At 37.9% G+C, this 26,631-nt stretch overlaps 1 protein-coding gene across 1 annotated transcript in view; it reads left to right on the forward strand.

The window, feature by feature from the left end:
* LOC118006482 (sperm flagellar protein 2-like) overlaps positions 1-26,631 on the forward strand; it is a 165,982-nt gene that overhangs the window by 34,545 nt on the left and 104,806 nt on the right. Inside the window, exons 8-9 of the mRNA XM_034999156.1 lie at positions 5,469-5,656; positions 8,663-8,831. Of these exons, the coding sequence (XP_034855047.1) occupies positions 5,469-5,656; positions 8,663-8,831 (357 nt within the window). The remainder of the gene's footprint in view (positions 1-5,468; positions 5,657-8,662; positions 8,832-26,631) is intronic.

Consider the following 26,631-nt stretch of genomic DNA (forward strand, 5'->3'; position numbering starts at 1 on the left):
ATGCTCTCGGCTACTGTGGTATCATTGTGTCTAGGTCCTTTTATGGCTCTGAAAATCAAAATATCTAATCTTCCGATTATTTAATACATTAATATTTTTCCTTATCTTTATGTATATATGGATTCTAATCATCAAAATAGATCTAGTTTATCAATGGATTATGTAGATTACTTCTTGCCTATTTCCTACTGGAGATAGAGTTCAAATTTATTCAATCTGTTGGTCCAGATTTGATTGAAGAAATACAAAACTCATGTGAGTGGCATTTTATATAGCCTGTCTTTAGTGCCATAAAATAGTCACAAAGCTAGGCTGAATAAAAGAGAAAACCACATAGAAAATAGGAAGGGAATGCTTTATTTATCAGATTTGTGGTTTACACTGTGATATTCCATGAAAATAAATACAGCTTTTGCCAAAAATATGCAGTTTTTAGAAATATCATTTGAAAGTCAGGAAAATGGTGCTTTTGTCTTTTGTAGAATAGACATAGCTGAAATGTTAGGGGTAGGGGTGAAGAACTATACCTCCATGGCTCCATGAATTTGAGCTGTAGGATCCCTGATCTCAAGTGTTCTCTTTAAGAGCTGAATTATCTGGATAATTGTTTCATCCCTCTTTTTTGACAAGAGTGAACTTGAATGGATTGAATAGCATTTGCTTACATTAGAAATGATGTGTTTAGCTAACCTTTTAAGTGCCTGTTGAAAAATATGTTTGCTTCAAGCCCAGTTGATGAAGTACAGAATAGTAAAGCATTTATATCAGGACTGGGCTCACTGTGATGAGAAGCATTACCTGCTTTTTTCTTTAACTAGGCCTGAACCGACTTCAGAGGACTGGAATATTCAGGCCTGCTAGAGCCTCAGAGACAGAACTGTGAGGTTCTGTAGCATCTGAAAAAATTATATCCCATCCTCTCACAATGAGTGCCTTTCCTTAAAGCTGAGGTATCTGCTTCCTTGGCCCCCCTCTCTGTGAGGTGGCTTGATTTCACGGGTTATCTCCGCAAACACTGAATTTATTACCTCCTACATCAGCAGTGGCTGGTGTGTGAGTAGGAGCCAAAGAAATAAATACTGAATTGAAGTTGCCAAAGGAACACTGTTACCTTTTCTTCCTAGTCTCATGCACTAAATAAACATATTAGATTTTGTTCCCCACAGCAGATAATTCTACTGCTTCACTTTTGTGAAGAGGAGAGTTTTTTAAATTGTTTTTATTACTTTTTACTGTTTTTTTAGTTTTTGTTATCATTTGTGGTGGGAGAAGGAGGAGAATTCTAGAAGTACTTTTAAACCTATTACAAATTTTAAAAGTCTGTTAATGGGGTGCCTGGGTGGCTCAGTTAGTTAAGCATCTGACTCTCGATTTTGGCTCAGGTCATGATCTCAGGGTCCTGGGATAAAGCCCTGCATTGGGCTCCACACTCAGTGGGGAGTCTGCTTGGGATTCTCTCCCTCTTCCTCTGCCCCAACCCCTGCTCTCACGCTCTGTCTCTCAAATAAATAAATAAATATTCAAAAAAATTAAAAAATAAAAAGTCTGTTAATGATGCAGGCTATTAATAATATCTCATGTTATTAATATTAATTATTAATCTGCTATTACATGGTCCCTTTCTGTTGAGTTCTGCTGTGGAAGCACTCCTGGTTTTCTTCCTACTTCATTGGCTGCCCCTTCTTGGCCTTCCTTTGTAGGCTCATTCTCCTCTAATACCAAAACATTTAATGTCAGGGTTCCTTAAAGCTTAATTCTAGGCCTCTTTCTTTGCTCCTTTATGTTATTTCCTTAGACAGTCTCTTAATGCACGACCATGGCATGTAATTGCTGCAATAGACAGACGACTCATGCATATCTTGTCCTTTGCAGTAGAGACCCATATGTTCAACTGCTTTCCGGACATCTGTACTCCTACATCTCAGTGATACCTCAAATTCACCATGTTAAAGCCAAATTTATGACCCTTCTTACTAAACTGGTCTTTTTCAAATTTCCGTATTTCCATAAATGGTGACACTATTTATTCGGTTATGCAAGTGCAAAACTTCGGGATCCACTTGAACCCTACTTCACCCTTTCTAACGTATCCAAAACATCACTAAGTCTTGTCAATTTCATGTACTAAATATCTCTTCAATTTGTCCATTTTTCCCCATGTCTACACCACCAGCCCAGTCTCTACTACTACTCTACTACCACTACTACAGTGGTCTCCTTCGTCCATTTTGAGTGGCTATGAATTAGCAACCACAGTTGGGGTATGCAAGAACATAACATTCTTTATATTCTTTAAATCAGCCTAAGCTCGAACTCCAGCAATCCACCTCTGCCCACAGAAATGCACAGATGCACGGTGCCTCAGGTCACAGACCAAGTCATCAGGGAAACCCTGCAGTCATCAGGCCCAGGCCCAGCCTGTTGCCTTTGAGACCTCAGTTACCCCAGCCCACACATTGCCTCCAGTGGCACATGTCTTCGCAGAGGCCGTTCCAACTTTTGCTGGTCCCTCACATGCTCCCTTCTGAGGCTCTGCTGCTCCCCAGGAAGTGCCAGGGAGTGGGCACACATCTCTTCCTCTTTCTCTTTGCTCTCAAAATCTCCCCTCCTCTCCTCTCCCTTGGAGTGACCTAGATTAATTTGCCTTTGGATAGAGTCCTTTAAAGTGAGGAGGGATTTCCAACAGTTTCTACTTTTCTGTCCTGAAGAAGCTCCCTGAAGCAGGAGTTAAAAAAGACCTGTTAGAAATGAAGGAAGGGGAAATTAGAGATACCTTATACAAATTACCTGCCCTATTATCATCTCCTCCAAATCATCCTCCATTGTGCAGCCAGAGGAATCTTCTTGACTCTCAGATTTGACCATTGCCCTCATACTCAAAAACCCACTCATGGCTTCTCTTCGACGAGATCCCTGCTCATACCTTGCTCCCCTCTGTCTCCCAGACTCTGGCCATCCTGTTCTGCTCTCAGATCTTTGAACAAGTCATTTCTTCTGCTAATCCCCTTCTTCCCTCATGCCTTTCCCCAATTAATCCTCATCTTTCAGAACTCTCTGCACAGGTCACTTCTTATCTAGGTCAAGCCTCCTGTGATGGGCCATACACCATCGTCCTTCCTTGTGACATGTATCATATTGTGCAGGTATACATTTATTGTATGGCTTTTTCACTGCCTCTCCCACTGAATGTAAGCTCTATGAGGAAAGGGATCATGTTTGCTTCTGCTCACTACTGTTTCCCCAGGGCTTAGGCCAATGTCTGGTACATTTCAAGAAAGGCCGGGGGGCGGGGGTAGGAATGATGCAGAAAGGGAGAGAGAGAAGGGAGAGAGAAAAATAGAGAGAGAGAGAAAGAACTTTGTGTTGTCCTTCATCAGTTTTTGTCTGTTTTGGTTTTGTATTTAGATTAAATCTGCTTATCTCATCCTTTAAGGTAATTGGGCATCTATTCTATATTAAGTGTTTCTGATTTCAAATTTCTAATCTGCCTATTATTAGTAGTAGTACTTAATTATAATAATATTTAACATTTTTTGAGCATTTATTGTGAGTCCAGCATTGAGCTATGTTTGTCACATGCACATATAATTCTCGCAACAGCCTTTGGAAGTTGACACTATCCTTGTCTACATTTTACACATAAGGGAAACAAGACTTAGAAAGCTCACCTTCACACAGCCTGTGAGTGGTGTAGGCAGGAGCACAGTCAGCTCTAGCTGACTCCAGAGTCTGGGCTCATAACCACCGAGATTGACTACCTCCCACAGACTTCCTTTTTCCTTTTCCTTCTTTCTTTTTTTAGGGCTTCAACCCAGTTTGCCGTAATGCGACAGGAAATTGTGGGTTTAGCACAGGGAGGCGGGGTGGGGTAAAGGTAGAAGACTAGTAGCTGTAAAGAAGAAAGGCACAGAGGGTGGGAGGGAGGGAGACAGCACCCAAGTGAAAGCTGCTGCCTTTCTGTGGGATCATTCCGCGGGTCCCTGTAAGGCTTGGGTCCGTTCCCGCCCGAAACATTTCCACATGCTTTACAGGCACTCTGCAGTCAAGCAACTTCACACCCCATTTTACTGTCACTCCACAAATTCTCATCTGGCTACTCCTGCTCTTTTAGACTCCTCTTCCTCTGACCTCTTCACAGGTGATGAAGCACGCCATAAAGCTTTGTACTGAAATGGTATGCTTTCCCCAGGAAGACTGGGCCCACAGAACAATACAGCAATAACAAATTCTGGTGTGATTCCGGAACTTGCCAAATGTACTGGACTGACCTCAGGGGTCACCCAGCCCAACCTCTTTCCCAATAAAAAGAAAACAAACAAAATAAAACAACAATAACAAAAACAAATGAACCTTCCATTTAGTTCAGTGGACAAAAGCAGTCCATTGTCAGGCATTTAGTCATCTGTGAGTAGTATCATAAGAAATATTTGCCCTGATTGGATGGCTCAGTGAGTTTTTCTGTGTATGCCAAGTCTTTTTAATACCCCACTTCACCCTGAGGACATGGAGGCTAAGGGAGGCTCGGGCTAGGAGCCTAGGACTTGACTTCGGTATACAGGCTGGGGCTTGACTGACGGCAGCTCCTCCAAGGCCCAAGTTCACCTCCATTTTATACTCATCGGGTTAAGTTACAGGAGGCAAGTCTGGTTTCTGGAGCATGTTAGCACAGGATAGAATTTCTCAAGGAGCTGGGATAGCTATTTGAAAAGCAGCATTTAGTCATGCTGAGTTTGACCTTTGCACTTTGTGTGAAGAAAGAGTTTCTCTAAACAAAATAATAGTGCAAACCAAGCAGAGGGTCATGACAAACTGTAAGTATTTCATTACTTTCTGCAGAAATAAATGTTCTCTCTGAGTGAATTTTACCAATTTATTAAGGCTATAATAGCAGAATGTTTTTGTTGTTGTTGTTGTCTAAATACATTTAACATTTGTTGGCACATGTGTGATATTCTCAAGCCAATAATATCAGGGATCTTCCAAAATACTTTCTAAGTATCAGTCAGTATCCTAGAACTCTCATGAAAAGACGGGGGCACTGGCCGGGCGGAGAAGATATGTCAGGTTAAGGCTCCTAAGATGGGTTCGAAAGGGCCAGCAATGCTTGGGTCTGGCACAAACTTGCCTGTTTCTCTGTGATCCCTGACTCTGACTGTTTGCAAACCATGAACTCAAGGCTTCTTTTTAAACACTTAAGATCCAATTTATCATTAATCTACATTGGGCTTTCCACAGTTAGACCACTGTTCTCTGTATTATATTTTGCTGATAAGATAAGCTAAAGGTGGAATATTTCCAATATCGTCTTTGCCATCATACTCAGTAGTTAATAAGGAGAAAGGCTCTTTCGTGATTAAGTTTTTCTTGGTGTAAAAGTGTGTTTCACTTTTCGCCTATTGAAATGATATTATTTTCACGTAAATCTTCGCACAATTACATTGACTTAAAAACGTCTTTGCCTTTCTTAGGCTTTGGCCAGACAAGCCAAGATTGATTTTGAAGAACAAGCCATCAGAGAGAAGGAAATTCATGAACAGATTGCTGTGGAAAGAGCTCAAGCTCGTTACAAAAAGCATTACACTATATGTGCAGAAATTTTGGATCAAATACTTGATTTGTCCACTAAGGTGGCAGACTACCGAATGTTGACAAATAAGTAAGTGTTGTTTTTTATAATTGTTACAGTAGAGACATCACAGAAAGTGAGAAAGGATAAGATTGTAATGTAGACACTCAGTTGATAATAGAGACAATAATTTTTCTTGAAAAAATACTAAGAAGTGGGGTCCAGGATACCTGGATTACTGACTTAATTCACCCACTGATGAGCCTTATTTAAGGTGTATTTATATGTCTTTTAACATTTAAACTTTATGTCTAAATTATAATTTACAAAGATAACTATGATAATTTATTTGAAACACTTGGAACTTCCTAAAAGACTGGAATTATTTGAAGATTACTGGTCATTAAATCTGTTTATTTTCGTTGCACCTTGTTTCTAAAAGGAATTAATGCATTTATAAGGAAATATTCAACAATACAAAATATATTAATAATATGCCAGAATAAGAACAAAGGAAAATCCAAATTAAAGTAGAAAGTTAAGAACAAGGGATAAACCAGAACACGGTTATATTAGCAGCAGGAGATTTGCCACTTGCTGCAACTGAGCTGCAAATTTTATCTGAGCTTCCTGGTGGTCAAAGTATAAAGGGAAATACAGCCTGTCATGTGTTTTCCATTTTCTGTTCTGGTTCTTTACAAAATACAGAACTTTTCTTGGCACTCAGTTTACAACAATAGTTCACTCATGTGGTACCCTCACCTAAGGTACACTGAGTAGTGCTGTGGATCTAGTGGAGAGTGTCCTCAGCAACATCTTTTGAGCAAATGTATCATCTGGCTTCATAGACTTATTTCTTGTGATACTCTTTGCTGAGACCTAAAGGGGAATGACATCACAGTAGATCTCAGTGAAAGTGATTCCACAAGGACAAAGATAAGGTGACCCATTTAAATGTGTACACATCTCAAAATTACCTAGACTGAGATCTTCTTGAGAACCCACTGTTTCTCACAGTGGCTGCACCAGTTTACATTCCCACCAACAGTACACACGGGTTCCCTTTTCTCCACATCCTTACTTTTTATTTCTTCTTTTTTTGATACCAGCCATTCTGACAGGTGTGAGGTGATATCTCATTGTGGTTTTGATTTGCATTTTCCTGATGATTAGTGATGTTGAGCATCTTTTCATGTACCTGTTGGCCATCTTTATGTCTACTTTGGAAAAATGTCTATTCAGATCCTCTGCCCATTTAAAAAATTGGATTGTGTGCTTTTTTTTTTTTGCTATTGAGTTGTATGAGTTCTTTATATTTTGGATATTATCAGGTATGTGATTTGCAAATGTTTTCCCCCATTCAGTAGATCGCCTTTTCTTTTTGTTGATTGTTTCCTTTACCTTGCAGAATCTTTTAAGTTGGATAAAGTCATGCTTGCTTATTTTTGCTTTTGTTGCCTTTGCTTTTGGTATCAAATCCAAAAAATCATTGTCAAGACCAATATCAGAGCGCTTACTGCCTATGTTTTCTTTTAGGAGTTTTATGATTTCAGGTCTTACATTAGAGTCTTTAATCCATTTTTTGTGTATTGTATAAGTGTCTTTTAATTGCAATTGAACACAACAGTGACACATATATTATATTAGTCTAGACTGCTAAGAGTCAAGATAAACTCATGTTACTTCATTGAACAAGATATTATCAGTATCTATTTTTTTCTAAAGCTCAGGTATATTTTTGGTATCAACCTACTCAGAAGAACTGACTTTTTAGATTGCTTCTTAAAATTATTAATATTCAGATAATAGGATATTAACTAAGCAACTGTAAGATTAAGTTTTGGACAATTTATAAGTTATTAATCACTTCACCATAGAAACCAATGACATTTCAATAATTCTGATGTTATAATATTTCTATGCCTGAGCTTATCAATTTCTAAACTTCCATATCTCTACAAAGTAACCCTTAGCAACTGTAAATATTTTATTAATGGAAAACATAAGGTGATTATATTTGAAATTGTACATTTAATTGAAATACTACTTTTCTTATTGTGGCAAAACATACATAACATAAAATTTACCCTTCTAATCATTTTAGATATACTCTTCAGTGGCATAAGTACATTTACATTATTATGCAACTGTCACCACCATCCATCTCCAGAACTTTTTTATTATTCCAAACTGAAGCTCTGTACACATTTAATAACTCTCCAGCCCCTGATAAACCTCTGTTCTACTTTTGATCTCTGTGAGTTTGTCTATTCTGGGTATCTAATATAAATGAAGTTGTATATGATTTGTTCTTTTAGTGTCTGGCTTATTTCATTTAACCTAATGTCTTCACGTTTCATCCATGTGGCATGTATCAGACTGAAATAAATGAAAAACTGCTTGTTTTGTTGTAATTTCAAGTTCTAGTCCAACTATTTCTAGAGAAATGCATCAGAATCATGTCAGACTCTTTCCTTCCTTGCATTTTGTTCTTCTTGAAGCTATTTTCCCATCAGCCTGTCCTGATTACCTCTTAATCATTCATCAGATTTAAGTAGAAATAGTTACTGAAAAGTAATTTTAAAGGTTATCAAATAGACAATGACAATAAAACCACCATACATTTGATTTTTCTATTACAAATTATTTGCAAATGTGGAAACCAGCTGCCATCCTAAAAGGGCTTTGGAAAATACTCAGTCTGTTCATTTTGCACAGGAAGACACTGATAGTAGAGCATTTAAAGGATTTCCTAAGATTGCACAGCCATTTAATGGCATAGCTGGGAATTGTTTTAGAAGAACCTAAGTTTTAGGATAGTGCTCATTATTTTCAGATATATTGTTCTGTTAGTGCACAGTCAATATGAAAGTTTGAGGAACCAGTGGCTTGAAGTAACGTTGATTCATTCAAACCTACTAAGTCTGAAACGTTCTACTAGCCATTAGTAATATACAGTAATAGTAAGTGGAATTCCTAGCCTCAAACAGCAGACCATGGGGAATGAATATGATAATACAAAGACTAAGGTTTAAGGTGTATATTTGACTAACCATTGATTCATCTCAACCTTTTTTTAAATCTTTTTTGCTATAGTATGATTCCATATAAGTTGATGTATGACTGGAAGGAACTGTTTTTTAATGGAAAGCCCATATATGAGCAAGCCTCCATTAAGCATCTACCAGCTAAGCCCTCTGCAGAACAACTTACAGAACTGGATAAGAGGGACTTGCTCGATAGCAATGATTATGAAGAATATAAGGTACTTACTAGTAGGGAATAATGAGAGAGAATGCAACATAATACATGGTGTTTCTTTAACATTAATTTTATGACATGTTATTTTCATCCCTATTAATAAAAATGGACTTTTTATATTTGGCTTTTCCCTTGGTTTAATTTGTATTTATATACTGAGTTTTAAATGCCTAGCCTATTCATAATCTGTTATCTGTTACTCCCAGTAATAGTAGGAGAGTGGTCTGAAAAAAATAAAACATAATACATCGTTAGGGCTGATAGATTTTAGAATTTTTTAAATATTTTAATTTATTCATTAGCATTTTCTTTGTATGAGCTGTCTACCTTTGCTACAAAAACCCTTGCATAAAGATATTTCTTTAGTAATTTATTTAAATAGTATGTAGTTTTTAGAGGCATGTGGAAGAGTAGAAGGTCTGAGTTTTAGGAGTAGCATAGATTCAAGCAAAACATTATTGAGAGATTTGAAAAAGTGAGGGGTGACACTTGTGCTTAAAGAGCTGCTTAAAAGCCTTTGGGGTCAGGCAGACCAAGGTAAAACCTAGGCAGCCTGGGAGAGACTCAGTTTCCCAAGTTATGAAACGGGGATAAAAACATACCTACTTTATTTTGTTGTTATGAAACTTATTTAAGGTAATACATGTTAAATACTTAGTCAAGTGCGCTGCATGTTGGATACAAATAGTACATATTAATTTCTTTCCTCACCGCCCTGCTCTCCCCACTGAATTTCATCTCACCTTTAGGAAGAAAGATGTAAAATTAATAGCTATCAGATGGCAGTTCTAGGTAAATGCGCATCAATGGAATGAAGAATGAGGCCCATGATTTTATCACTGAATGACATTTAGAAGGGTAGTAAGTGCAACATGAAAAATTGAGAAGGAAGAACGATTTGACCTAATCATTTGCTGATATTTAGCAAATACACAGTAAATGTTTGTCAAAAGGATGCATGAATAAAATGAATGAATGACAATGAACAGGGCAAAGTGTGAAATAGCACTAATATGTAAATATTGAAAAAAGATAGATTTATGGGGGCAGCTGGGTGGCTCAGTTGGTTAAGTATCTGACTTTTGATCTCAGCTCAGGTCTTGATTTGGGGTGGTGGGCTCAAGCCCCACTCTGGGCTCCATGCTGGACATGGAGCCTACTTAAAATAAAAAAATTTTAAAAATTTTTAAAAAGATAAATTTATGATAAAATGATAAAGAAAAAAGTGAGCTTATGACAAATTGAATGTACATCATTGTAATTGGATGAATCTATATTTGTATCATTAAGAGAATTTTTATTTAAGAATTGACTAGAACTTTACAGGATATCCATGCATATTTATGTTGTATGGTTGTGGAATATAGTAGATCTAGTGTGTCAACCTAAAATATCATGCTACATAATAAATGCTCTGACAATAGTAAAATATGTGAAGGTATTTTTTTCTGTTGTAAATTAAAAGTCATTTTATTTGACAGATTTTACTAATGTATAGAATATTTATTTCTAAGCATTTTCTTTAACAGCTCTATCTACTCTATTCTTATTGCTTTCATAAATCAGGAGAACTGGTAGTCTGCAGCTTAGCAAAGATTTGCCTTTCTAACTTTTTTCTTGTTTGGGAAATCATTACCACAGGAGCATGCTTGTCTTACCCACATCCTGAAGCAGCTGGTATGTTTCTTTTGCAGGAAATTATAAACTTTTGTTAGGAGTATGTGACCGTCTAGCAATACAGTTTATTTTGTTTATAGCCTTTGCTGTTTTCCTAGAAATGAAAATTACCCTAGGATTTCTGATATATGTTTGTATGCTCTGTTCCTTTTGACTGCATGATAGAAAATAGACCATACACAGGTATCAGGATATTACTGTAAACTATCCTATTATCATTCCGTTATTAGACCTTTTGTCTCTTTAGAAACTTGTTATATGTTCCTGCATATAAGTAAAAAATAAATGCTTCAACTTGTAAACTGTATTATCTGGCGTAAATAGCCTTTCATAGGAGGAAGAGGGGCAACAATTGGCGGCTTAGCTAAAGGAAACCATTGTCCACATTTATCACTGCTAAATGTACTCAGGATTTTTAATCCTTCAAGTAAATGCATAACTTAGAAATTAGTCTCCGAAGGGTTTACATTCTTAGCATACTCTATTGTTGCACGCAGACCCAGCATCCTGAAAGAACGGATACAGCCGGGCTTCGAGCCCACACTTTTAAAGCTCTGTCAGCGTAAGCTATGTTGCTTAAAATTTTTAAATATTACACCTAGAAATAGGCATAAAAACAAATTTTTGCTCATGTACACATCTTACAGAGGCTAAAATTTGACCCTTATCGCTTAACATCATTTCCTAAATCATCACTTTATAAACTGGGTACACATGAGAGAGGTCTAGTTTAAGAGTGGTCTGGCCAAGGACATCATTTATCTCTCCCAAGAGGAAGCAGGAACAGCCCCATGGAGCAGCCAGGACATCCACTGTTATAGGATAACCATGAGCTATTCAGCCGAGAGTGGGGAGGAGACTGAAGACCCAGTGGACATGGGCAGCAGCCTAAGCCGGGAGCCCAAATGCTTGAGAGCATCAGCTGTTCCAGAACATCCCCACCCAACAGCTAGTGGTTCTCGACTGTGCAGTGGACTCCTCCTAGTAAATCCCAAACTTCCCCAAATGCAGGTCCCTGTCATGATTCTTACTGGCAAATTACCCAGAATTCCATAGCATTTGATTTTTAGAGCAGCTGCTTATTAGCAGCTACCTACTGAATGAGTTTGGGAGTTACTAAAATTGGGTCTTCATAAACTAAAATTTGGCCATGCCTTCTTGAAGACACAGATTTTTCTAAGTCTCCACCACAAAGCACTTGGCAATTTGTGGAGATCTGCTGTGCATGCCCACAAACAAGTTGTAGTTGGAATTACCATTTTGGAGGAAGGATCATCAATGTTGTTGCAAGCTGGTCATGGTTTTTAACTGCTGTGTTTTTTGTTTTTAATGAAAACTTGCTGTTTAAATTCACGATCGGTTGAGGTTACTTGGTTGTTGGGTTAACCCTACAGTGTGTGTTGTAATGCACATTTTTATCAATAACACTTTTGGCTTATGATTTTCCACTAACTGGACTTTGAAGATGTGCTTGTATATGTTATGGTTTAACACCAATACTTCTGTCACTGCAGCAGATGTATACATACTCATCTCCAAATTTGTTTATACAATGGCTTATTACCAGGTCTTTTTCCCCTGGAGAATAGGAATGTGAGACTAAATGGGCTATGGATTGTTTCTTTCCTACATAAGTCTCATCTGATTTGCTTGACCCAAAGACTCCAGATTCTATCTTGTTCTTACTCTTTAACTCCAGGCTTTAGTATTGATCCAATGGCTTTCTAGACTCAGCTTCTGACAGTAGATCTCCAGCTTAGCTCTTGCCTTGTTCCCTGGTTTCCCAGTGAATGACCCAGTCTTCGCAGTGTATTATTTAATCAGTTCCCTTATGAATAGAATACTAACTTGAAGCCTGTATCACTCAAGTGATATGGGTAACTGACTCAAGTACACTGATTAATTTTAGTAGATAGTGTGAATAGGTCATTATTATTTTTATTTACTTAAAAGGTATGTGTTGTATTAGCTCAGGCTGCAATAAGAAAATACTATAGACTGGGTGGCTTAAACAACCGGAATTCATTTCTCACAGTTCCAGAAAGTCCAAGTTCAGGATCCAGCTAATTCAGTTCTTTGGTGAGGACTCTCTTCCTGACTTGCTGATGGCTACCTCGCTGTGTCCTTACATGAACAGAGAGAGAGAGAACTCTGGTCTGCCTTCTTAAAGGACCCTAATCCCATCACGGGGGCCCCAATCTCATAAACTCTTCTAAACCTAATTACTTCCCCAAAGCTCTGCCTCCAAATACCATCACAGTGGGGTTAAGGCCTCAACATATGAATTTTGGAGGCACACAATTCATTTCATAACATACATGTTTATTCAGGACACATAAAATGTCTCAAAGTACAAACTTGCCAGTCAAGTATAGGAACCCTTGATTTCAAATGAAATTGTTTTATTGCTGTTTATCCCCTGCTGAGAAAGAAGTCTTAACACCTTGTCTTTTGACTATGGAGATATGTTTATATCTTTTGTTTCTAGACCTGCAGGAATGTAGCCTTTTAAATAGAGTAAGCAGTTGCTTTCACATTCTTGGTTGAGATGTTCTGTTAGGCATTCTACTTTGAAACTTCTGCCTGCCATTGTACCTGATGCCCCACATTATCACTCATTTGGATTAAGACTTCAGAGGTATCTGTTAAAACACAAACACTTCCCAAGATAAGGAACAAGAATCATGATCAACATCCAAATAGCTAGGAAAGAAGTTTAATACTGAAAGGAATGTTCTCACTATCATTCTAGTTTAGTTTGTATGTCATACATTTCATAGCTTCAGTTTCTTCTGCCCTTTTGCTTAGAGTTTTGCCTCCAACCCCCTAAATTTCTCCCATAATAGTAAGGTTACCTGGCTGGACTTTTCGGACTAAGCCTCATTATGTGGCTGTGTCTTGGTGAAATCACAAGTATGCCCTAGAATAGTGATTCATGTAGTCATCCATAGTGATAATAACTTACAGAACAGAATGTCCATGTATTGGTTTTCAAAAGGAGCCATAGTTGCCCTAGGCCTGTGGTAGCCAAGAAACAAGGCTGTCTTCTAACTGCTGTGGATCAAGGGTTTCAGAGAGCTGGAATAGGTTTGGCAGAAGTCTGGGACTTCTGTCTGTGGGGTGAGGGAATGGAAGGAGACCTTAGGTCACGGGAAGGGTATTTCACTTTAAATGACTAGAACTGGTGACAACCTAACTTCATTAGAGAACCATGGTAGGAATGGTTGAATTAAGGTATCAAGTCCAAGGCATTAGACCAGAATTAAGAAACGGTTTACAAAGCCAAAGGATTGGGGTGAGAATGAGGGGTGAGAAGGATATAGTCAAGGAAGAAGAATTTTGGATGGCTGACATGAATAAAACTAGAGTGAATGTCCACCACCCATTTTTATTTGCTCTTGATCACATAGATTAGGGAGAAGCCAGTCTTCTTCTAGGCTCCCTCTCATCTGGGGTCAGGCAAGACAAAGGATGGTTAAGGCCTCCCTGGGCTTCCTACCACTGATTTACTGGTTCATCCTCTACCTACGTTGCTAACTACAGGAGCTAGTTTCTATGCATCAAGTCCAGCTTATCTTCAATTAGTTACTCAGACTGCCCACCTAATATTTTAGAACAGGCTTTGAAGATCTGAACTCTAAAACTATGTCTTGTCAGCTAAATATAACAAGAACACACGAAGTTGTTAATCTCAAGAAACTTGAATGGACCCAAGAAAGTCTGAATTTTGGTGTGGGGCAGATGTATTGGGTTGAGAACCAGAAACCCTCCCACCTGGAAGACCCTCCCACCCCACCCCTCCTACCCAGTGCCCAGGGCCTGTCAGTTATATTCTTTGGTACACTGGACTTACTGTAGTCTTTCACATATTGAGCAGTCACTTCTAAGCTTTTTTTGGGTGGTCTATACCTCTGTAAGTAACCTTAGCAGTGAAGCAAAGAAAATAGAATGCACTAGTCATTACTATGAGAAGAGGGTATTCTGTGTGGAAAAATTCTACATGAATTTTTGAGTGACAAGATAGGTAGACCATATCATAGTTCTACACACTTTGTGATAGAGAAATTCCAGCCAAGTCTGTCTAACTGTCCCTGACTGGGCAATGGCAGCAGATAGGTGAATTCAGATGTAGAAGCTTCTGGAAAATTTACCTGAGTAGCAAGACCACAGAAATTATTATAGAAGTGATCTTGAGAGAGACTACCACCTCCCTGATGAAGACAACATGGCTTGAGCAACTAAGGAATGAAATTTACTATTTTTTATGAGGACAGCCACCACCACCAGAATTGTTTGGCAGCCCTGGCATAGGGAGGGCTCTGATATAAAGTACAGTATGATGCTATCCCAAGGGCATTTGGGGTCAGGAGAAATGCAAGCCTTAGAGTCTCAATTTGTTCTAACTCCAGGCAATTGTGCTTTGAAAAACATTGGGCTAGACACAGCTGCTGTAATTCCCAGTGTGCCATGTTTAATGCCTTAGAAGGGCCTTGGTGACTTTCCAGAGCAGAGAATGGAGCCAGGAGTAGGAACCTGCCATTTTGGGGTAAATCAGCTACTCTCCCATTGATCCTCTCAGTGAGTCACTGTGAATGTGTCTGAAATCAGAATGCTAAGTAAGTAGAAGCCCCTGCCTATTGTTTGCTCCAGTTTGTCACTGAATTTCAACAGCACTGAAATATAAGTTTTTAAGACAGAGGAGCTCTCAGAATGACTTAGTCTCAGTTACCCCTACTAATCAAACCTACAAGACAAAGTATCAGCCCCATGATTCTGGCTGCCTAATACACAAGTAATCAGTTGCTCAAAAGTTTTAGAAAAAGAAGCCTGCCACTGGTTGCAAGTGCTGAGCATTCTGAACCTCCGGATTTGTTACCAGCCAGAGTGATTGGATTGCAGAATGAGGTGCCAGGCTCCCCCAAGTGTAGGCCTGTAAGCTTTGACAGTGAGCAGCACCACATGCTAGGTAATTGACCATGACCAATTTGAATTCCCCTTTAAAAATAAGTACAAGGTAGATGGACTCTGTTGCCCTAGGTCTTCTTTTGTGCAAAGCTAGAATTAAACACATCTGTTTTCATAGTAATAGATCATAGTAAAAGATCAGTAATAGACCAACTTGAATTCCCCTTTAAAAATAAGTACAAGGTAGATGGACTCTGTTGCCCTAGGTCTTCTTTTGTGCAAAGCTAGAATTAAACACATCTGTTTTCATAGTAATAGATCAGATTGGGGAAGCCTACTGCTGGGACAGAAATGATCAGATTTCTGAGTAAAAGCCATTATTTGATTAGGACCAGTTCTTCAGATTTGCTGATGAATTGGAGTTAACCATGAGATTGATTGATAGACAGGCATTGATGACTCAGTTCTGCTCTGGCCAGAACAGTCTTCAGCTCAGCATGGCAGGGGAAGTAGAGTTAACCTCTTCCTTCCCCTCATTACCATGAGCCACACTTGTACTTCCTAATGGTAGATAATGGCGTAGCCCTGTCTGAGCACTCTAGCACAGAAGGGTGTGGAGGCATACCTTCTCTGGAGGTGCATGTCCCTGGCCAATGTCAGCGTGAGGTGTGCATCCCCACTTCCCTGACTTCTCTGGAATCTGAAGGCCAGGCTGTTTGGCCAGAAGGTATGGTCAGTAAGCTGATAATACTCAGACCTGACTGGAGGTCAGATGACTCAGAAGAGCTGCCAAGCTCACTCAGCAGGGCCAGTTCATCTTTTCAACTTGTTCTGAGACCTTTGATCTGGGCCCATGCACAGAGCCCATTCCATAACAGCTCCTGGACGAGAAGTCAGAATTCAGTTGCACATCAGCCTGCTGCTATGTCTTCTCTTCCTCCTTGTCAAAAGCAGTATAAGGCACTATCAATCCTTTCCATTGGAACCTGGCTATCAAAGGAGTACCATACAGTGGTCAAGAAACCCTCTAGGGCTGCCAGGTTACATGAGCCAAACTCTCCATCAGACAAGACATCCAACTACCCCTTCTGTTTCTCCTGAGAATTCTGGCTGGTTGTCAGGAATTTTTAAATCTAAATTACAGATTTTGGCAATTCCTCCAGATTCCCTCAGGATTTTGGTGTGGTTGGAGGATAGAAAGCTTAGGAAGGAGAGAAAAAGAACACAGCCTCTGAAAGCTACCAAGTTTTGCCCTAGTTCTTCCCTGTGGAGTATGGCTTTTTTCTGAGTGCCAGATTTCCCAAGCACTGTACCTGGAATATGGCCACTTGACTTTCCATGTTGTCACAGTTGTAAATGTGCTTCTATAATATTGGATTCTCTCTGGTAGGAGACAGGACAGATCCAGACTCGAGGTCAGCCAGGAGAGCTGGGGCCAGGGGTTGAATTCTTGGAGCTAGAACCAAGATGGTCAGGATAATTTACCTGAATTAGCTGAAAACAGGAAGAGGCAGAGGTGGGCTTAAGCCCAGGCCTTTGAATACTCCAATGATCAAAGCTGAGATTGGGTGAGAACCAGACTATAAAATGAAAACAAAGGCGGCAGGCTGGAAGTGAGGCAGAACTGGAACAGAACAGGACTCACATTAAGGGCCTGGAAACAAAGTAAGGAAGCCCTAGGCAGTTGCCACAAGTAGAGCTGGAATGCCTGCAGCTTATTTTTTATTGTCTGCCAGTCTGGGGTACACAGTTGGGTCAACCTAGTTTAGCAGACCCAAGATAAATGGCCAGTTAGGAATATGAAATTAACCAGGTCACAAACAGCTTGCCATAGAGTGGCTCTTACTACCCATTCACACAGGCTGCTCTTATCTACTCCAGGACCCTGAGAAATCTCTGGCGGAGCTTCTTACAAAATCCCAAAGTTATAAGTTATTTAAATTTACTGCATTTTCACTGGGATGCTGTGTGCTGCCAAAAAAAAAAAAAAAAAAAAAAAAAAAAAGGATACCTTGATTTAATGGAGAAGCTCCCTCAAAATCATACTGCCAGCCATAACTTCTAGAAATGCTTGCAGGATTAGCTCATTTCATACATGATGTGTGGGTTCTTGTTAACTTCTTTGAGGATGATGTTTTCTGATCTTGTTCCTAGACTTTGGGTTGGGATGTGTCTAAGTCCTCTTTGTACTTAATCAAAATTACTAAAACGTAATATCCATGTATTCACTCATTTATTCAGTTCACATATAGCCTATACCACTGATTGCTTGATTGATTCATTAATTCAGTCAATAAATATTGACTATCTACTATGTGCCAGCACTGTTCTAAGTACTAGGGATATGAAGTTGATTAAGATAGAGATCCTTACCTCCTGGTGCTTACAGTTTAGTGGAGATGAGAAAAAAAAAATCCCAGAGCATGATGTTAAGTGTGGATAAGCACGGGAGGTTATGGGAACGCTGGAAGGGGTGATTTTCAGCTGAGTTGTAAAGTATGAGCAAAATCGTATTTCAGGTATCACAGACTGCATCACTTCCTCACTTCTTGCAGAGTGGTGTGCAAGAGAAAGTCTGCCATAGGAGATGAAAGGTTAAGGCAGCTCGAATATCAGTATGATGGAGTTGTGGTGCATCAGCTGTACTCTGAAAGGAGCATAGCCTCCTTTTGTGGAGTTACTACCTGTGGTGTTTCTCAAAGACAGTTTATTGGAAGCTTCCATCTTAAGTCCTTTGGCTACACTGTACCAAGACAATCTGTCCAATGTTGGTTTTATTATATAGGTTAAAAGATTGCATTTCAGAAAAACCCAAGCAGGTGTCAAAAACACTTTAAGTGTTGTGATCCCTAAGAAGCTCTCTTTTTATTAAATTTTATTTTATTATGTTGTGTTAATCACCATACATTACATCAGTAGTTTTTGATGTAGTGTTCCATGATTCATTGTTTGCGTATAACACCCAGTGCTCCATTCAATACATGCCCTCTTTAAAACCCATCACCAGGCTAACCCTTTCCCCCACCTCCCTCCCCTCTAGAACCCTCAGTTTGTTTCTCAGGGTCCATAGTCTCTCATGGTTTATCTCCCCCTCTGGTTTCTCCCCCCTTAATTTTTCCCTTCTTATTATCTTTTTTTTTTTTTTAACATATAATGTATTACTTGTTTCAGAGGTACAGGTCTGTGATTCATCAATCTTACACAATTCACAGTGTTCACCATAGCACATACCCTCCCCAATGTCTATCACCCAGCCCCCCATCCATCTCACCCCCCACCACTCCAGCAACCCTCATTTTGTTTCCCTAGATTAAGAATTCCTCATATCAGTGACATCATATGATACATGTCTTTCTCTGACTTATTTCGCTCAGCATAATACCCTCCAATTCCATCCACGTTGTTGCAAATGGCAAGATTTTGTTTTATTTTGATGGCTGCATAATATTCCATTGTGTGTATATATATATATATATATATATATATATATATATATATATATACCACATCTTCTTTATCCATTCATCTGTTGATGGACATCTTGGCTCTTTCCATAGTTTGGCTATTGGAGACATTGCTGCTATAAACATTGAGGTGCATGTACCCCTTCGGATCACTACATTTGTATCTTTGGGGTAAATACCCAGTAGTGCAATTGCTGGGTCATAGGGCAGCTCTATTTTCAACTTTTTGAGGAACCCCCATACTGTTTTCCAGAGTGGCTGCACCAGCTTGCATTCCCACCAACAGTGTAGGAGGGTTCCCCTTTCTCCACATCCTCGCCAACATCTGTCATTTCCTGACTTGTTAATTTTAGCCATTCTGACTGGTGTGAGGTGGTATCTCATTGAGGTTTTGATTTGGATTTCCCTGATGCCTAGCAATGTTGAGCACTTTTTCATGTGTCTGTTGGCCTTTTGGATGTCTTCTTTGGAAAAATGTCTGTTCATGTCTTCTGCCCATTTCTTGATTGGATTATTTGTTCTTTGGGTGTTGAGTTTGATAAACTCATCAATTTAATAAACAAATCTTTATAGATTTTGGATACTAACCCTTTATCTGATATGTCAACTGCAAATATCTTCTCCCATTCTGTAGTCTGTCTTTTGGTTTTGTTGACTGTATCCTTTGCTGTGCAAAAGCTTTTTATCTTGATGAAGTCCCAATAGTTCATTTTTGCCCTTGCTTCCCTTGCCTTTGGCGATGTTTCTAGGAAGAAGTTGCTGCGGCTGAGGTCAAAGAGGTTGCTGCCTGTGTTCTCCTCTAGGATTTTGATGGACTCCTGTCTCACATTTAGGTCTTTCATCTATTTTGAGTCTATTTTTGTGTGTGGTGTAAGGAAATGGTCCAGTTTCATTCTTCTACATGTGGCTGTCCAATTTTCCCGACACCATTTGTTGAAATGACTGTCTTTTTTCCATTGAACATTCTTTCCTGCTTTGTCAAAGATTAGTTGACCATAGAGTTGAGGGTCCATTTCTGGGCTCTCTATTTTGCTCCATTGATCTATGTGTCTGTTTTTGTGCCAGCACCATACTGTTTTGATGATGACAGCTTTGTAATAGAGCTGGAAGTCCGGAATTGTGATGCCATCAGCTTTGCTTTTCTTTTTCAACATTCCTCTGGCTATTCAGGGTCTTTTCTGGTTCCATACAAATTTTAGGATTATTTGTTCCATTTCTTTGAAAAAAGTGGATGGTATTTTGATAGGGATTGCATTAAATGTGTAGATTGCTCTAAGTAGCATTGACATCTTCACAATATTTGTTCTTCCAATCCATGAGCATGGAACGTTTTTCCATTTCTTTGTGTCTTCCTCACTTTCTTTCATGAGTATTTTATAGTTTTCTGAGTACAGATTCTTAGCCTCTTTGGTTAGATTTATTCCTAGGTATCTTATGGTTTTGGGTGCAATTGTAAATGGGATCGACTCCTTAATTTCTCTTTCTTCTGTCTTGTTGTTGGTGTATAGGAATGCCACTGATTTCTGTGCATTGATTTTATATCCTGCCACTTTACTGAATTCCTGTACGAGTTCTAGCAGTTTGGGGGTGGAGTCTTTTGGGTTTTCCACATAAAGTATCATATCATATGCAAAGAGTGAGTTTGACTTCTTCTTTGCCAGTTTGGACGCCTTTTATTTCTTTTTGTTGTCTGATTGCTGTGGCTAGGACTTGTAATACTATGTTGAATAGCAGTGGTGATAGTGGACATCCCTGCCGTATTCCTGACCTTAGGGGGAAAGCTCTCAGTTTTTCCCCATTGAGAATGATATTCACTGTGGGTTTTTCATAGCTGGCTTTTATGATATTGAGGTATGTACCCTCTATCTCTACACTCTGAAGAGTTTTAATCAAGAAAGGATGCTGTACTTTGTCAAATGTTAAGAAGCTCTATCTCTTAAGAGAAAAGGCATTTGTCTTGTTTTGTTTGTTTGTTTGTTTTTGTTTTTTTGAAGGCATCTGTAATTGAATTGTAAGACATGTAGAGCCTACCAAACTGGGAATATATGGGGCACTTCAGGCCATGCAGATGTTGGTAAGTTCTAACAATCTATGAGATCAAACACTGGATTGTGTGTGCTTTCAGACTAGTACCACCATTCTACAAAAGCCACATTTGGATGTCACTACTAAATAGCACTGGCATAATACAATGTTTGCTTGTTAGCTGGATGTTGTGTTAGATAGAGGCACTCATATTTTATGGACTGATGAATATCTCCCAAGACTCAGATTCTGGTTATCCAAGTTGATCAAAGTAAACCATGCCTGCCTCTTCTTTAAAAGAGTAGATGAGGAAGCTCTCTTCCTCACTTGGATCCTTGAAAGTGGCAAGAAATGAGAATGAGGTACATCTGCTTGAGTCCAAGGGTAATCATGTACACAGAGTAAACAATTTGTCGAGAAAACTATGCAGCTCCACCAGCAGCATCATCGAACCCCTTGGACAGTGTGACAATCAGGGAGGGAATCTAATGAACGGAACACATGGATGATCTCACGCTTGCCCCTGAAGTGTGCACATCAGCCTACATTCAAGCATACTGTTCCCAAGCAGATGCTGTCTGTAAATGCTCATGTTGCTTTTAGCCATGGTTAATAACAGGGGGATGAAGGGTAATGACACATTAAAGCTTGGGAAACAAAAAGGATATGACAGACTGGAAGTAACCAGAATCAGAAGTCTAGGTAACCATGAGGTACCTACAACACGATATAGAGAACCATGTGAGTGGTGATCCAGGCTGGATATCAGTTTGTTGGATCCATGTAATTTGTGAAGATAGGAAGAATAGGTGGATCCTATGATCCCAGGAATTCAGAATTCAGTTTCCAAAAAGGTCAGTGTAAATCAATTAATGAAAACGGTGCTGGTAAATAGGTTTGACTTTCAACCAAGGGCAGAGGCTGTTTACACTGTTGTAATTTCATGGTCCCTGTGTGTCGGTAGACAAGAATTCACAGGGAGAGGTGGACCCCTAGGTGTTGGTGGATCTTGAGTCTTGTATCTTCTCAAGTATGCATACTGATGGCATTTATGCAGAGACAATAACAATATTAATATTAAGATAAAGACATATTAATAATTATTATATATAGGGGTGCCTGGGTGGCTCAGTCAGTTAAGCGGCTGCCTTCAGCTCGGGTCATGATCCTGGGGTCCTGGGATCGAGCCCCGCATCCGGCTCCCTGCTTGGCAGAGAGCCTTCTTCTCCCTCTCCCTCTGCCTACCACTCTGCCTGCTTGTGCTCTTTCTCTATAAAAAAATAATAATAATAATTATTATTATTATATATATATGACAGTTTCCATTAATCAAGTGCTAGTATCATGGAGCACATCTACACAGATAAAGTATCTCATTAAAGCAATAGTTTGAACCAGGTGATACTTACCTAGTATTGCCTACGCTAAGGCATCAGAGTCTTGAAACTAATAGTCAGATATCTATTTATAACAATACCTGAAGGAGTAAAAATGATACATTTTATTACATGATTTTTCTCTAATAAAATTTTATTATAAAATTAACATAATTATATATAACAAACCATGTAAAATAGGGATCTGATAAAAAAAAATCTAGTTCCTCTTCACTAATGAATCTCTTTAACTTATTGTAGTTAAGCTAGCAACCTTCATTCTGGTCTGAATTTCCCTTTTTCTAGTTCTTCTGACCTCCTTTTCACTCATCATGTTCTTATTCTAACCTGAGATGATTACTTTGACTTACCCTCTCGTGGTCTTTACTAGAAACTTTATCAACTGTATTTTTAAGATGATTCTGCAAAATGTGTTCCACCAAATCCTTGATCCCCTTATCTCCACAGGTTAACCCAACCTAAACATTCAAAGAAAATGTTCTCTGCATAGCCAACATTCTATCCCATTGTGTTTGGCCACATTCTACCACTAATTCAGTGATGGAACAGGGCTTTATTCTGATCCCTTTGAGAAGAAGCATGCCTCTCAGATTGGGGTGCAAGCTGAATGTGGTTTCTCCTATTGGCAACCCTCCTGTGTGACACTATTATGTGCCTCCAACAGTAGCCTGAGAACCGCTTAGTTAAGCATTTAAAGTGCACAGTCACATGGGCTACTCACACAAGCCTTTCATTCAATCTTTGCAGCAGCCCTGTGAGATAGATATTATTATCACACAAAGACGAGGGAATTGACAAGAGTACAAAACAAGTAAGTAGCAGAACTATTATGGGAATCCAGGTCATCTGATTTCAGTCCCAGAATGGTTCCTTTAGAACAGATTAAATGACTACACCACACAAAATCATTAGAACATTGGAAACTTTACACTTAAAATTGGCCTTGGACTTAAAGCCTTTTTAATTATTTTTTTGTTGTCTTTCTTTGTTTTTTCTTTTCTTTTTTTTATTATGGTCAGTTAACCAGCATATAGTACATCATAAGTTTTTGATGCAGTGTTAAAACTTTTTTTTTAAAATAACATAATTTCTCTGGTTTGTTTTTTAATTTGATTCATTTCTGATTGGCCACATTACATAAATCACTTGTCTAATTTAGAAGTATAAACGATTCCAATGAATGAAAGCAGAAGCAAGCAATAAATTCTAATTCAATCAATGATTATGGAAAGCAATTTAGTATTTAGCTAATTTTGAACAATGCACAGAATTGTTAGAAAAACCAAACACATTAAAGTAAAACAAAATAAATTTTACAAAGAAAAGATAGTTTGAATAGAAGTAATAATCAGATACAATTATATTTATTTAGTAATAAATTCCACCAATTTTAAAGGAAAACCTATTATGAATACTTTGGGGGATTTTTGTTTATTTGTTTCAAAAAGCATTTGTTTACCTCAGAATGTTGTCATATCAGAAATTCTGTCACCAAACCAGGCAACTCTTCTATAGCACTTATCAAATTTGTCAGTTTATATTCTGAGCAAACATTTTTTTGTCAGGTAATTGATAGATATTGGAAGAATACTGAGAAAAAGAAATGCAACAACATAGGCATGTATTTATTAATATATGACAGAGCATATATAAAAACATGTATACATTTATATATGACCTAGCATATATGAATATTTATGCTGTGTCACATAGAATATATATTAATATAAGTATACAAATATAAAGATTTATATCCTGATGTGTAGTCAGAAGAGACATTACTTTCCTTCTCAAAAAAATTAAAAAAGAAAAGGAGGTAAGGCAATTCAGATTAGCAGAAGTTGAAAAATTGGCCCATGTTTTGTGAAGAAATACAATGAAGTTTGTCTTTTGTTTTTGTTCTCTTTGGTTTTCGTGAAAGCCTGTGTTGTTGAGGAAACTCATTTTCTCCCCCAGTGGATATTGCTCATGTTTTTCTGTCCCAATTATTTGGACTAAGAAGACTAAATTAAGGTGGTTGGGGGCAAGTTGACTGGGGGCAAGTGATAAAATAAAATTTAAAAAGTGCTAATAAAACGGATCATAAGAATTGGGGAAGACTTAAACATGATTTTTAAAAAAGCTGATATATCTTGAATTCATAATGTTCTGGACCACTGAAACAACATATCAGAGTGTTTTGAAGTTTGAATAGTTAGATAAATAGGTTGCATGTACTAATTCCAAATAATCTTTTTTTTTTAATTTAAATTCAATTGGCCAACATTTAGTACATCATTAATTTCAGATGTAGAGTTCAGTATAATTCAAATAATCTTAAAATAGATCATAAATGACATATATTTCTAGTCTTTGTAGATTGTGGATGGAATATTTATATAATAAAATTGTTCCCTACTTATGTTACTAAATTTTTTTATATGCACCAAAGATAATTTTTTAAGATCTTTAAGTGACTTCAGAAAAATACTATCTTACTTAAGTTTCCAGTGATTTGTATATAAATTAAACCCTAATCTTATCTGTTTTTGTGTCTTTAATTGTTTTTATTATTTTTCATTATTATTACAGTGATGTTATAGCAACTTTGAACACTTTAGAAAATACAATAAAGCAATGTGTTAATTTACTCTCCCACCAGTATTGAATGAGAAGTATGACTAATTTTTTTGTGTTAGGCAAAATATGATGCATCATTGTTTTATTTGGATAACTTTATCTCTGTGAATTTGAACATTGCTTCAAAAACTCATTGACCATTTTATTCTATTTTGGGTACTGACTGTTCATATTCTTTGTGCCTTTTTTTTTCTGTTGGGATATTTTTCTTTATCTGATTGCTTAGAGCTATTTATAAACTAAGACTCTTAACCCTTTGTCAAACATATATATGTTCACAGACACTTTCCTTTTGTTCTTTATTTTTAAGTTGTGTGTAGGTATGTTTATTTGGGGGGGGATGTATAGAACATTTTATTTTTATATAATTAAATTTATCAGCCTTTTCTTTTATGGTTTTCATGCTTAAAAAGACCATCCTGGAACATATAAATATTCATCCAGATTTTGGTGCCTTCATGATTTCTTGGTTCCAGAATCTATTTTCATGAAAACTATAAGGATATCCAAGTTATTTTTTTCAAATATGTGGCCATAAGTTATTCCAGTACCAGTTATGAAATAATCCCCTTCTCTGTGACTGTGAAATATAAACTTTATTATGTACTAAATTCCTACTATACTTAGATCTGTTTATAGAATTTATATTTTTGTGCATTGACTAAACTTCTTTCTTTCTGAAACTCATTTTTTCATTACTGTATCTTTTTTTAAATTAAATTCCATTAGCCAACACATAGTACATTATTAGTTTCAGATGTAGAGTTCAGTAATTCATCAGTTGCATATAACACCCAGTGCTCATCACATCACATGCCCTCCTTAATGCCTGTCACCAAGTGACCCCACCTACCTCCCCTCTCACAACCCTCAGTTTGCTTCCTGTAGTTGTAATCTCTCATGGTTTGCTCCCTTTCTGATTTCTTCCCATTCAATTTTCCCTCCCTTCCCCTGTGATCCTCTGCACTACTTCTTATATTCCACATATTAGTGAAACCATGTGATAATTGTCTTTCTCTGATTGACTTATTTCACTTAGCATAATACACTCTAGTTCCATCCATGTCGTTGCAAATGGCAAGATTTCATTTTTTGATGGCTAAATAATATTCCATTGTATATATTCCATATATATATTGTATATGACTGATATGTCATTTTCAAATGTCTCCTTCTCTACTCTATGGTCAACTAATCTTCAACAAAGCAGGAAAGAATATCCAATGAAAAAAAGACAGTCCCCTCATCAAATGGTGTTGGAAAATTGGACAGCCACATGTAGAAGAATGAAATTGGACCACTTTCTTACACCATACACAAAAATAAACTCAAAATGGATGAAAGACCTAAATGTGAGACAGAAATCCATCAAAATACTGGAGGAGAACATAGACAGCAACCTCTTTGACCTCAGCCTCAGCAACTTCTTGCTAGACAAGTTTCCACAGGCAAGGGAAACAAAAGCAAAAATGAACTATTGGGATTTCATCAAGATAAAAAGCTTTTGCACAGCAAAGGAAACAATTGACAAAACCAAAAGACAACCTACAGAATGGGAGAAGATATTTGCAGTTGACATATCAGATAAAGGGCTAGTATCCAAAATCTATAAAGAACTTACCAAATTCAACACCCCAAAACCAAATTATCCAGTCAAGAAATGGGCAGAAGACATGAACAGACATTTCTCCAAAGAAGACATACAAATGGCCAACAG

Source organism: Mirounga leonina, unplaced genomic scaffold (assembly GCF_011800145.1).
Source record: "Mirounga leonina isolate KUSES-001 unplaced genomic scaffold, KU_Mleo_1.0 Mir_97, whole genome shotgun sequence".
NCBI classification, from domain to species: Eukaryota; Metazoa; Chordata; class Mammalia; order Carnivora; family Phocidae; genus Mirounga; species Mirounga leonina.